The sequence below is a fragment of the Monoraphidium neglectum genome, assembly GCF_000611645.1.
Source record: "Monoraphidium neglectum strain SAG 48.87 unplaced genomic scaffold scaffold00034, whole genome shotgun sequence".
NCBI lineage: Eukaryota > Viridiplantae > Chlorophyta > Chlorophyceae > Sphaeropleales > Selenastraceae > Monoraphidium > Monoraphidium neglectum.
This window is the reverse complement of record NW_014013594.1, coordinates 1-13,004: the sequence shown is the minus strand read 5'-3', so window position 1 is coordinate 13,004 and position 13,004 is coordinate 1. Positions and strand designations below refer to the sequence as shown.

General features: G+C 61.8%; 2 protein-coding genes across 2 annotated transcripts in view; both read right to left on the bottom strand.

Moving 5' to 3' along the window:
* The window catches only part of MNEG_0429 (histidyl-tRNA synthetase), a gene marked incomplete at both ends in the record, with an annotated part of 8,229 nt that extends 5,913 nt beyond the window's left edge, over nt 1-2,316 (bottom strand). Inside the window, 4 exons of the mRNA XM_014051081.1 lie at nt 202-408; nt 655-978; nt 1,155-1,619; nt 1,822-2,316. Coding sequence (XP_013906535.1) covers nt 202-408; nt 655-978; nt 1,155-1,619; nt 1,822-2,316 — 1,491 coding nt within the window. The remainder of the gene's footprint in view (nt 1-201; nt 409-654; nt 979-1,154; nt 1,620-1,821) is intronic.
* Nucleotides 2,317-6,992: 4,676 nt separating this feature from the next.
* Nucleotides 6,993-9,038, bottom strand: MNEG_0428 (Flagellar radial spoke protein 3; the record flags this gene model as incomplete). The annotated part of the gene is made up of 6 exons (XM_014051080.1): nt 6,993-7,226; nt 7,370-7,827; nt 7,977-8,094; nt 8,218-8,319; nt 8,455-8,579; nt 9,023-9,038. The coding sequence occupies 6 exons, from the start codon at nt 9,036-9,038 to the stop codon at nt 6,993-6,995; spliced, it is 1,053 nt and encodes a 350-aa protein (XP_013906534.1).
* Nucleotides 9,039-13,004: the final 3,966 nt, after the last annotated feature.

The window sequence follows — 13,004 nt, the reverse complement described above, 5'->3', positions numbered from 1 at the left end:
GGGGGGGGGGGGGGGGCAGGTTGGGAACAAAATCGACGTCACGAGTGAGGCATAGGGCGCTGGACGGCCAAGATTGCGAACAGTTATGCAGCTGCGTCTTACTTGCCAGCCACCCCAAGATTGGTGGGCACCCTCCTGCGAGACGCCTGCCGGCCGGCGCCCCTGCCCATCTGGCCCCATGATGCGCAGCTGCGGCCTCACCTGGTCTGCGAGGTCGTAGATGAGCTTGGAGTCCTCCCCATACTTGCCGGTCAGCGTCTCCCGCAGCTCAAACACCGGGGTGTCGATGCTGACGGCGCCGTGGCGCTTGAACACAGCTGCGATAGAGCCAAAGGCCGCCTCCCTGATGGCCATCTGGTCTGGCAGGAAGTCGCGCGCCCCTTTGGCCACTTTGGGCTTGCGGCGGGCCTGGAAACATGGTGTGTGTTTGTGCGATGTGTGTGTGTGTGTGTGTATGCGTGTGTATGTGTGTGTGTGCGCGCGTCGGCGCGCGCGTGCGCGCTTCAGATATCTGTTCATGTGCGCGCATGTCGATGCTCGCTTGTTCATCCTTCGGGGTCTAGGCGCAGGCTTGCTAGCATGCCACGATCCCTTACGGAGCACTCACGCCTCATGGCTACCTCACCCGCCCAACGAGCCTCTGTTGCCCCCCACCTGGTTGGCCTCCACCACAGCGCGCAGCTCCTCCAGCAGCCGCCCCAGGCCGCCACCCCGGGGATCCAGGACACCCGCCAGCCGAACAGCCGCCGCCCCAGCTTCAAACGACTCTGCCAGGCCGCCACCACCCTCTGCTAGCGGCAGCACCGCTGACCCGTCGCCAGCGGCCGTGGCCTCGAGGGCTGCACGTGCGATGGCCGTGCCCTTGCCTGGCACGGGCCCAGCCGCCGCCCCTTTCTTGGCCTTCTTCTTGACAGCCGCCTTGTCACTCCCGCCTGGCTGCTCAGCCTCCACCACTGCTCCGTCTGCGGGCTCAGGCCCCTGCACGAGTTGGGGGTCGGGGGTTCCAGCCGCCTGTTTGACCTGGGTACTTGACACGTGCCTTGGTTGGGTTCAAGGAGGGCAAAGAGGCGAGGCCAGCATGCAGACAAGTGCAGCTGCAGCAGCGCGTATCAGGCTGCAGGGGTTGCATGGCCCCGTCACCTCTCCCTTCGTACCTGCTGGATGCGCAGGGCTGCCAGGGCAGCCAAGGCCTCAACAGCTATGGCCTCCACTGCCACAGCGATTGCCGCGTCTGCTGCGAGCGCTGCGAAAGGGCCCTGCTGCCCAGCCGTTCCCTCCCCTGCCGCCACTGGGGACACAGCTGCATCAAGAAGCGCAGAGCTCACGGCCACCAGGCGGGAGCGTGCAGCAGCGAGCGGGCCCCCTGCTGCGGAGTTGGCAAGCTGCTGCAGCGCGGCCACAGGGCTGGGCACCGCTGCCTCCGCCAGCAGCTGTGCGCGCGCTAGGCTGGCAGAGGCGAGGGCCAGCAAGGCCCGGGCGCTGTCTGCCAGCGTGGAGGCCAGGAGGGGGCTCGCGCCGGCTGGGGCGCCGCCCTTGACCGGCGCGAGGGCGCCGCTCTGGATCTCGGCGCGCACCGCCGCATAGGCCGCAGACAGCGCGTCGCTGGCGGAGCCCAGTAGCTGCACAGCAGGCAGGGATTGTGAGGGGTGTGAGTGCAATGCATGCCTTCGCGTTGCGCCCCTGCTCAGACACGGGAATGGGCGGCCGCAAAGCTCTACTCCGTGCAGGCTGTCAGTCCCCATTCCAGGCCTCGTCGCCACCGCGGCCGTGGACGATGTGCCAGCCACCCGGTGGAGCTCCCCCATCGCAGCGCCCACCCACCTGCGGGAGGCCCGAGAAGAGGGTTAGCTGCTGCTGGGTGGCGCCCTTGCGGGTGCCCGTGCACTTGGAGCCGTCCAACAGGCCACGCAGCTGGTCCGCCGCCGCGGCCGCCGCCTTGTGGCCGCCCGCCTCCATCACATCCGCGTCAAACGGCTTAGTGGCCGCGCCATACGCCTCGCAGCTCAGCGCCGCGACAGCTGTGGCGGCGTCAATAAGGCCGCGCCCCCACGTCACGGCGAGCGCCCCGATGCCGGCCGTGGCGCTTCCGCCACTTGTGAGCACAACGCGCTCCGCTGCGCTCAGCGACGGCGGTTGATCGATGCCAGCCGCCTGCATTGCGGCATCGACGCCCTCGCCTGCGCCCTTGCAGGCGTCGGCCAGGGCGTTGGTGAGCTCTGCCTCTGTGCCCGCGCGCAGCGCGAGCGCACTGCCGCTGTTGAGCAGCTGCTTGAGGAAATCGACGACCTGCAGCCTGCATCCAGTCTTGCCGTTCATGATCGATAGCAGGCGCGCGAACACGACCGCCCTGGCATGCTGATTCGCCAGGAGCTCGCCGCGGACAGCCGCGGTCTCCCGATCTGGCTCTAGCTCAAAGGCCTTGGGCGGAGGCGACTCCTTTTTGATCCTATCAGCACCTGCGGTGTCTAACGCGACCTGCAGCCCGCCGGCAACGCGGACTACGTCCTCCAGAGTGGGGGCCGCTCCCAGGCCCCCGACTGTGAGCGCCTTCGGTGTCGCCATACTGTACACACCGATGTCACAATTAAAAGAGCGATCACAAACGAACTGCATGTTTGGAGGCACCTGAGCATGTTGCCGGCGCGTGTTGACCGCTGCGCTGCCTGCCGCCTGCGCTGCTGTCAGTGTGTAGCATTGCCGCCGATGGTGTGAGCACCACGCCATGGCGCATAGCAGTGCTTTGGCGCATAGCAGTGCCGTGAACGCATACTTGATGTAATGCCCCGACGCCCTCTGTTCTCAAAATCAACTCGAACACCAGGCGATGACAACTCTTTTAGATTACTGTTGCCTATGGGCCGCTGCAGCTGTTCCTGCCGCACTGAAAACTCTGCACTAAGGACTGCTGATGACTGTAGTCCTGTCACTGCTGCTGCTGCTGCTGCCGCTGCTGCTGGTGGTTGTGCTGCCGTGGCTGGTGCCACAGGTGCCCGCCGTCACGCCGCCACTGTGTTCCTGGCCGCCCTGTGGCGCGCACGTGCCTCTTCAAGCGACCAACGAAGAAAATCTGTGCGCTCCTCCTCACGCAGGCGCACCCACACGTGCAACGGGACATGCACATTCGGGATCCCCGCAGCCGCCAGCAGCCGGTCGCGCAGCGCACTTTTGCCGTTTCGCCGCTTTGGGGTGCTGCGGGTGTAGTGCCAGGGGCCCTCCGCTTCCACCGCCACTGCGATGCCCTCAAAGATGGCCACAGCATCGACGCTGATAGCGCCCTGTAGCAGGCTGACCTCACAGTGCACGGGCAGGCCCATGGCGCGCAGCGCATGGACCACCTCCTGCTGGAACCCAGTGATCAGCATTGGGTCGCGGCTGCTCGACACTGCCGCCCACATCCCGGGCAGAGCATCGGCCGGCAGTGCAAACAGCGGCGCTGCCGTTCCACGGGTATGCTGGCTGCCGGGACTTTGGCGGCCACCGCCATCCTCCTTGCCGGTACCGCTTGCTTGTTGTCCAGCGCTGCCGCTGGTCCTGCTGCTGCTGCTGCTGCTGCTGCTGCTGCTGCTGCTGCTGCTGCTGCTGCTGCTGCTGCCGGTGCCGTCGTCCAACTGCTCTGACCACCCGTCCAGGTAGCTTGGGGCGTGCATCAGACCATAGAGGGTGTGCACCTGCAGCAGCTGGCTCATGAGTGACCAGTGCATTTGCTGCAGTGGCCACGATGCGACCGCGGCTTGCGCCTCTGCCAGCAATGCAGGGTTGTCGTGGCCCAACGCAGCGCATGCCCACAGAAGAGAACACAGCTGCTGCGGCGCGAACGTGCGCACTCGTGGCACCGCCCAGGCAGAGATCTGGTCCATGAGGGCGGGGTGAGCCGTGCCGGTAGCGGCAAAGGCCCAGGCCAGCGCCGCCACTTGCGACGGCACCAGAGCGTCCAGTCCTGCAGCCAAGACTTGACCTGCCAGGTGCTCAAACAGGGGCACGTGGCTGCACATCATCTGTGCATAGGCCCCGGCCAATTTGGTCGCCACTGCGGGCGGAACGCGGTCTGACAGGGGCCGCGTGGCGAGGGCGTCGCCGATGGCCACCAGCGGCTGCGACGCGCAGGAGAGTATGCTGGCCACGTTGTCTCCAGGAAAACTGTGGTGCGACCCGCAGAGGCGCGCCAGGGCACTGACAGCCGATGCCGCCTGGGGCGCCGTCAGCTGCGGCGCCAGCTCTTTCAACCGCAGAGACGCTGGGCGGATTGCCCGGCGCAACAGGCGCCTGAGCTCGTCGTCGCGTGAGGCCGCCGCTAAGCCGCCGCTCAAGCCGCCGCGCGACTGCTGCCGGGTGGCGCCCGCTGGCGAGGCACTTGGATCGCGCGCGGCTGCTGCTCTGTAGTTGCCGGCCTCCTCCATCCCTGCGAGCGCCTCCAGTGTGCGGATCACGAGCGTCACGTCCAGCTGGTGTATGCTGGGAAGCAGCGACTGAAGCAGGGGCTGCAGCAGCCTCTGCTTGAGCACACCTGTGTGCGGCAGCCGGCTGCTGGAGGCCAGCAGAGCAACCGTGTGCTGCAGTGTGTCGTAGCATGGCTGCCCTTCCTGGGGGAGGCCCCCGCCACCGCCGCCAACACCGCTGCCGTCGCTGCCGCTGCTTTGTTCGCCGTTCCTCATTTCGTCCCAAGCGGATTGGCTGTCGACAACATCACTGCTGAATCTGCTGTGCGCCGCGGACGAGGAACCGCTCGTATCCAGCTGCTGCTGGAGCAGAGCGGAGGCTGTGACGCCAACGCCCTCGGCCCAAGCAAGTGCCACACGGGAGTGGGTGGGGCTGTGCTCCGCAATAAACCCGAGAGCCACTGACGCCGCTGTAACCGTATCCAGCACGTCCATTGCCAGCGGCCTTGGCGGCGAGGCGGCGAGCCGCGAGCTGCCGGCGCCCCTGCTGCTATGTCTGCTGCTGCTGCTGCTGCTGCTGCTGCTGCCGCCGCTGCTGACGTCTTTGATGTCCGCTCTGGGTCGACACCGATGCGCTGCGGCGGAAAGCGGCGTGAAGACCTGCTGCCAAGAGGGTAGCCGGCCACTGGCTTGTGTTGGGGCCTCCACAGCAGCTGGTGCGCCCTGAATTGTTGCCAGCTGCAAGTAGGTCGCATCGCTGGCCTGCGCTGTGTCCAAGCTCTCGTCCAGTTGCCGCTGCATGCTTCCTGCCACACGCTCCAGCAGGTCCGCCGGAGGGGAGTACACCCGGCAGCGCGCCCATGCAGACAGGACAGACAGACCCTGCCTCGTGTCTAGGAGGCCCACGTGCTGCCGCAGCGGGGATTCCAGCCGGCGAAGGAGCTGGGCGGCTGCGGCGCCCTCCACCTTCAAGCTTCCTGAGTGCCTGATGCCCTCATGCTGCTGCTGCTGCTGCTGCTGCTGCTGCCGGTGCTGCCGCCCTGAGCTGGCGATCTTGAAGCGCGCAAGCAGCGTAGCCACTTGCTGGAAGGCCGCGCCCAATTCTGGGGTGCCGATGCGGTGTGATTGCAGGGCTGCCACCACATCACTCAATTGCTGCAGGCTGCCTTGGCTCCTAAATGCTGATACTGCTGCGCTCGGCAGGGCAGGTGGCATCCTAGCGCAGGCCCTACTGGCCACACGCTGCTAATCAGAGCTTGTAGAGCGGAGGCGAAAATCACCCGCTGCTGCGAAGCAGCTCAGCTGCTAGCCGCTGCCACATCCGATGCGCCTTAGCGGCTTGGCAATGAGAAACAAACTCTTCTGGAGATACCTCAAGCGGTCGCCTGCGGGGGGGCCGGTGGCAGCGAACGGCGCAGGGACAGCACAAGCAATGAGCCGCCGCAGCAGCGCGCGCAATGCAATGTTGCGTCGCTCCGCAAGCGAAGGTAGCTCGGTATACTTCGTGCAGCAGGCACTTAAACACATATGTGCGTAAGGCGCCCAGCGATTTGAGCTCACAGTAAGTGTCCGCAGCTCACAGCTCTGGTGTTCGGTGGCAGTCCCAGTTCGCGCAGAAAGTGAGCCCAAAACAGCACGCGTAGATGCCAAGCACAACGGTGTCTTGCACATTTGATCACCAAACTCACTGCCACTTGAACACCTGCCCGGAGCCGCAGTCACCAATGTCACCATGCGACACTCCAGGGCAACAGCGTCCCGGCCTTGCGCAGCAGGCCCTGTGCCTTCGCCCAAGCTGCCGCCCCTCGGCTGATGCCTATGCAGCAGAGTCTTGTATGCCGCAAGTGCAGGCCAAGGGGCTTTCTCTATGCCCGGGTTCTCGGCTCGTCATGTTGCACAGCGGTGTGCCCGACACGCTCTGCTGGCGCATGGCGATCAGCGCGGCTGCGGCAGGCGCCGAGCACAACACTGGGTACGCTCGGACAGGCATGAGGTTTGTGTTTTGCGCCCTAGCGATGCCAGGCTTGAGGTCGAGTGCAGCTTGGGAGGGCTGGCCTTGGCGATGTCTTCTGCGGCACGTGCCGAGGATCGCGTGTCCGCTGGTGCTTGTGCTCGCTGCGCAGTATGGCAGCGTTGGCCTGGCGGCTCAAAGTTGCGTGGGGGTGGCGCTGCATCTTGCGTGCGCTTTTCGTTCTGGAGTGCTCATAACCTTTTGCTGTCTTTGTGGCGCTATGTTTGCCTTGGTCTCGGGTCCGCAGGGTGTCTTTTTCTCCCTTAGCATAATGTATCGTTTGCATGCATTGACCTGGCAATGGGTGTCCAGATTTCGGTTCCGTGCTGCTTGAATTATGCATGTTCTGTTGCGCAGGGCGAGCGGAGGAGGCTCACCAGGGTCTGACGTCATATTAGCAGCAACGTTGGGGGTGGGGGCGGGGTGGAGGACCTTCAACCCCTCAGAGGCCATCTCAAGGCCAAAGCCACCAACGCAAGAAGCCGGCACCGCAACACAGCCAGACAGAAACCATAAAACCCACAATTGATTTGATTCACAAGCAGCGGCCATCTGCCGTTTGGGCCAAACACGACTACAACATTGCGTGCATTAGATAACTGCATTCACACGAGTCCAGGCTCCTCTGCTTGGCCATCATCGGCGGACAGGGCCGCCACCGCCAGCGCCTGAATCAGCGCCTCTTTAGTGATGACGCCCTTTTCAATCAGGGCGTTCAACACATCAGCATCAGTGACCTTCATGGGCTCTGGCTTGGCCACTGCCTCCATGGCCGCAGCCACCTCTGCCTCCACGTCAGCAGTGTCGCCGGCCCCCGCTGCATCATCGTCTTCGGCAGCCTGAGCAGCGTGGTAGCAAAGACGCGCAGGTTGCGACACACAAAAATTAGCACAGGTGTCAAAGGGCAGCTGATGCACCTGCCAGCATTTTTGCACACCCGTCAACACCCCAACCAAGCTCTCTCCCTTTGAATCCGCCGCACCTGCTGAGACGCTGCGGCTGCCTCCGCCTCCAGCTCGGCGCGCCTTGCCTCGCCTACCCGAGCGCGCTCGGCCTCCCAAGCTGCGTCCACATTGCTCTGCGCCTGTGTCTGCAGCTCAGCACGCGCCTGAGCAGCCTGCTCCTCGTCCACCAGCGGGGGCTGCATCTCGCCCAGGATGAAGGCCGCCCGGCTGCGAATGGCAGCCAACTCCTCTGCTGCCTTCTTTGCTGCCGCCTCGACAGCGAGCTTTGCCGCTGCCTCAGCTGCTGCTGCCTCCTCGTCCGCGGCGGCGATTGCTGCTGCCTTCTCCTCCGCGCGTAGCACGACTGCATCCTCGACAAGCTGCTGCACAACCGCATGTGCGGCCCTCGTGCGCTCCAGGTGCTGCACAGCGGCCGCCTGCAGCCAGGGCATGAAAAGCTCCTCCACCTCGCGCTCCACTGGATCCACAAAAAAGCCTGGGCGCAAGGTGTTGGCGTCAAGGATCAGTCCAAAACAGCGGGCTTGCCCCTTTTGTTGGTGTGTTGTTGAGTGCACCGATCACGCGCTGGCGACAGCCTCCTGTACCACAGCCATAGTCCCCCCTCCCGCAAGGCTTCACCCTCACCTGCATCCTGCAGGTTCTGGAAGACGCTGGTGACGATCCCATTCAGGTAGCCCCGCGCAAACGCACTTGCCGCCACCTTGGCCCGCACCACGCGCTCGCGCTCCTTCCGCTCCCGCTCCTGTCGTGTTCAGTTGTATGCGCGGTATTGAACACTTGTGTATAATTGAGTTTTCATCATGAGACTGCGGCCGGCAGCAATGTTCTGCGGGTCCAAGGACCTTCAATGGTGCAGCCCACCCACCTGCCGCAGCCTCCTCTCCCGTTCCTCTAGCTTCCGTCGCTCGGCCGCTTCGAGGCGCTGCGCCGCAATCAACTCTGCCGCACGGACAGACTCAAAGTGTGCCTGGGAGGTGGACAGAAACATTATCCCCTCTTATGGGCACGTAGGCGTTAATGCATGCACGCGCTTGCAGTACACGCGCAAGCTTACATTTTGTATACCACTGGCCGCAACAGATCGGTGCCTAGCCCCCCCCACCTGGTGGCGCCGCATGGCTGCGAGCTCCTCCTCCTGCAGCACCTCCATCAGGCCCTGCTCCAACACCTTGCCCACCAGGACCTCCAGAATGGGCTCCACTTCCACGTCAAAGTCAAACAGGTCGCCTGCAGGTCATTGCAGGGAACCAGCAGCAGGGTTGGCTGCCAGGTGCTGGTGGTTGTGGAAGCACACTGTCAAAGCCGTGCGGGTCATCATATAAGTACTACCCGTACTGCTCAAAAGCTCCCTGAAAGTCACCAGCACATCATACATACCTTGCTCAATTTGTGTTGCAGAATCCACACCACTCTTCCGTGGCACAAATGTCGGTGTCGGGGGCCGCTCCAGGAATGCATCAGTCTGCGTGACACAGTCAGCCTCAGGTGCGGTGTCAGCCAGTTCTTCCAGGTACACATCTGCACGCGCAGGACGATGGGGCGAAATTGGTGTGTTGCGCAACCACGACACCAATATGTGACAGACACTCATTTGTTTCAAAAGCATTATTGCACACACCCGTGCAGCCACCCAAGGCCACTTCCAGGCCTGACTCCGGGAGGCGGCCCACCTGTCTGAATATCCATGTGGCGTCGCCCCTGAACAGGCTCTGGCGTCGCCGATGTCCTCGCAAATGCCTGCGCCCCACCCGTCCTGCGCGCACTGTGACAAAGGTAGCAGCCGCGAAGGGTGAGGTGGGCCGAAAGCAGGAGCCAGCAGGCACTTGCTGCCCTCATGCGTTCAGCCACGTTTCCCCTCATGTCACCGCCCTTACCCTGTGCTGACGCCCTTGCCGCCGCTGCTGCCACTGCCTAGAATGGCAGGCTCCGCTGGCAGCACGCGTGCTGCATATGTGTTGCCACGCACAACACGTCGGTCAAACATAATGTTGGATGGAAAGAGCTCTGGCTGCTGAGGATCCTCTCCAGAAGCCTGTTGTTTGCAAAATATGCGGGTTTGAGACGCATTAAAATGGGCTTGGTAGGGTGCGTCACACAGCGGCGTCGCGCACAGCATCACGGCGATGCCTACCGCTGCTGCTGCTACAAAGGTGCACCGTTGGCATTGCCATGCACAGTCAAAATCGTGCTTGTGAACCTTTCAATCATTCAATCATGCGCTTACGCGCGGAAAGGCCCACCTTCCCTCGCCTTTGCTGCACGGGCTTCGGCTCCGCTGCGTGGGAGTAGAGCTGGGTATGCGTGGTGGTCGTCATCGTGAACGCTTGAACGTAGAACACTACGTCACAACTAGGACACAAGCCTCGGGTCTTGCGGCGACTTGGGTCAAAGGAGAGACTACTGCAGTCCTGAAACGCCTCTAAACTTGAACTTGTAGGTGGAAGTCATGGTGCACATATGAGTCAGATGACAATGTCCCCCGGGCGCCCGCAACCTCGCGCAAATGCGATAGGCAGAAGCTGCGGACCAGGCCTCACTTGACTGGCCCCCACCATGCATGATTCAATCGTTCACGCTACAAATAAATGTGTACCGTTCAATTCCTGAGGACTTCCAAATCTCGTCGAAGTGATCCTGGAAATAGTCATGGTGCACCAACTCGCGTCCTGGAATTCACGTGGCGCATTGAGCGGACACAGCAAGCCGTCCTGCGTTGCGGCCTGCCGGGCGCCTGCCTCTGGAGCGCCACGGGCCCTGCTGCTGCCGCGGCCACTGCTGCAGCGGCGCTCATGGCGGGCAGCGTCCACGGCAGAGGAGGGCGACACTGAGCCGTCAATCAGCATCACATTCATTACTGATAAGGATGGAACCAACACAGAGGTGACCAGCCCCAGTGGCGAGCAGTTGCGCGCTATTATGCTGGAGAACAAGGTGCGTGCGTGGGTAGAGCGGCACCAACAGCAGCCCATTTTTGGTACTGGCCGACGTGGCCTGGGGCGGCCATGCCTGCACACGAGATTTTCTTAAAGCTGTGGTGGGCCACGTGCGCATGCATTTGTGCAAGCTGCAAGAATAGCGGGCATTGATGTGTGCATGAGCACGACTTGCAGCCACAGCTGCTAGGTGCACCGGTAAGCATGTTCACATGCTGCTGTACGCTCCCGGTGCCATCGCACATAGATTGATTTGTACACTACGTGGGGAAAGATCTGGAGCTGCGGCGGTGCTGGCCAGTGCGGCACGTGCATTGTGAAGGTGCGATATTGTTGCAGGGGTTGACGCGCCTGGACAGCGTCGCTGCTGGCTCAGCAAGCAGGCTACGCGCAACGTAGAACAGGTGCACATCTGCTTGTGCAGTACCAACGCAGCGCGTTGTTTTGCCGCATGCACATTGTGCACAGGTGGAGGGTGGCGCGGACCTGTTGTCGGAGCGGACGGCGACAGAGGACCGCAAGCTCAAAGGGGTGAGCTGCGCTATTCATCGCCATGCTCGACGACTCAGCTGTCGCCATGCTCATGCACCTGACTCTGCCGTGATTCCCCTGCAGACATGTATGCCTCATAGCTTGGCGATACAGCTTGCATAAGCACCTCGGCCCACCTATCCAACAATGCATCCTTGCTGCAGAAGCCGGACGTGTGGCGGCTGGCATGCCAGACAATCGTGGGCGATGGGGATAACACTGGCAAGGTTGCAATTAGCACAAAACCTCAGCAGTGAACAAATCTGTAACTTATGTCCCCCGTATCATTCCCACATGCCCGCTTTGTTGGATGGGCATGTATTACAGACAGCAACATGAGTGCTTGCGTCGTGTGTCTCGCTCTTTGGTTCAACCTTTGTCATGCCCACACTCCATGCTTGAGGTCTCATGCTCTAGGGTTGTGTTTGCTCTTTCCCCATATGTGTGGAGGGCTACACACTGAGAGGCAGTTTTAATTGGTACCCTTCGGGGGGACTCTCAGACCCAGACCAAGGCTGTCCTACCCACTGCTTCGGGTTGCAGTACGGGCTTGAGGCATGTCCCGGCCACGGCCCACTACCGTAGTAGCAAAGTAACCAGATGCAGGATTTTGGGTTGAGATTTTTGGGGTTTGGTTTGCGGGGTTCTGGGTTCTGGGTCCGGGGTTGGGTTTGGGGTTGGAATTGATAACCTAGTTGGGCAGGTCAGGGTACGTGGGTTCACCCCCTTGCAGTCATGCTGACGTCACCACTTCACACCCACGTGGTCAGGGGTCACTAGTGACACCGCCCAAGTGACACCATGCTGATGTCAAGCCCTGCACACCTGAGAACTGTTGCACCTGCAGTTGTGCACTGGCACCAGCCGCACCAGCCAGCCCTTGATGAGGTGGATCCAGCCAGCTGCAGTGACCCTTTAGTCATGGGTGGCTGGTGCTGACATCACCTTATGATGGGTCATCACTCACCATGACGTCATGCCAAAAAGAGTGAGGGGCCTTCACAGCTGCATGCTCAGTGGTTGCTGCAGCCCTGGGCTGGAGTGCACAACACCTTGAGGGCGACCCAAACCACCTCCAGGGCGTGGGTGGAAGTGATTTGCGACGTTTGGGAGTTGGAGTACACGTCACTGGCTTCCATTTGAGCCATTCACTTTGGTCAAATGTGGAGAGCCCACTGAATCCCACGCCCCTCAACTTTCTGACTTGGGCTGGCAGTAATCACTTGCAGCAGCCAAGGCAAAGTGGATGTGGGGCATGGGTGGAATCGATTTCCAACGTCTGGGAGTTGGAGTACACGTCATGGGGAAGCTGCCTACCTAATTACTTTGGTCAGATGTTGAGATACCACCATTCCCCACTCCCCTCAACATCCTGACCTGGGCTGGCTGTGTGCAGCTGCAGGAGTCAATCCACTGTTGCCACTGCTTGCACTCAACCTCCTTCCACCAGTCATGCCTTGTTGGAAGCACCATTTAGGGACCCAACAAACCGCTGGCAGTTGGGAGCCCAACGGTCACCTGTGCTGACGTGGCTGGCTGGTGCCCAGCTAGAATCAAACTTGAGGGGGTAGGGTTTAGGGTTTAGGGTTTAGGGTTTAGGGTTTAGGGTTTAGATCTGAACCCTTGTATGACTGGGCAGCAAGTTCTGGCGGCTGCAGACATTCCACCTGGTCCTTAAACGCGTTGGGCGTCGTCTGGGGGGTGTCTGGGACCTGCCCAATGGATGGCAAGGTGGGGCAAGCACTGTGGAGGGCTGCACCAAATCCCCCTCACTTGTGTTGTGGGTTAGGGTTTAATTTGAACCCTCAATCAACACAGCCCCCCCCACCACTGCTTGCCCAGCTGCATCCCTCTGAGAGAGAGAGAGAGAGAGAGAGACTACGCAGGCTGTGACGCCCGCGTAAATTAAGGAAGAGGGGGCTGGCTTGCGGGGCTACCCTCTCCAAGTCGATCGTTGTCATGCTTACCAGCTTTTCAGCAGCAAGCTGCATCCCTCTGTCCCACACCACCTGCATCAGCTGCCATAAGCACCCTGAGCCTTCCCCTGCCATGTTGGGGCAGGGTGCTGACATCTAGCATGTGCAAACCCCCAGCAACCAACCCCAGAATTCAGAATTGTGCACATCATGCACACCATGATATGCATCAACCCAAAATCAAAGCCCCCCAGCACTAGTTTAGGGTTTAG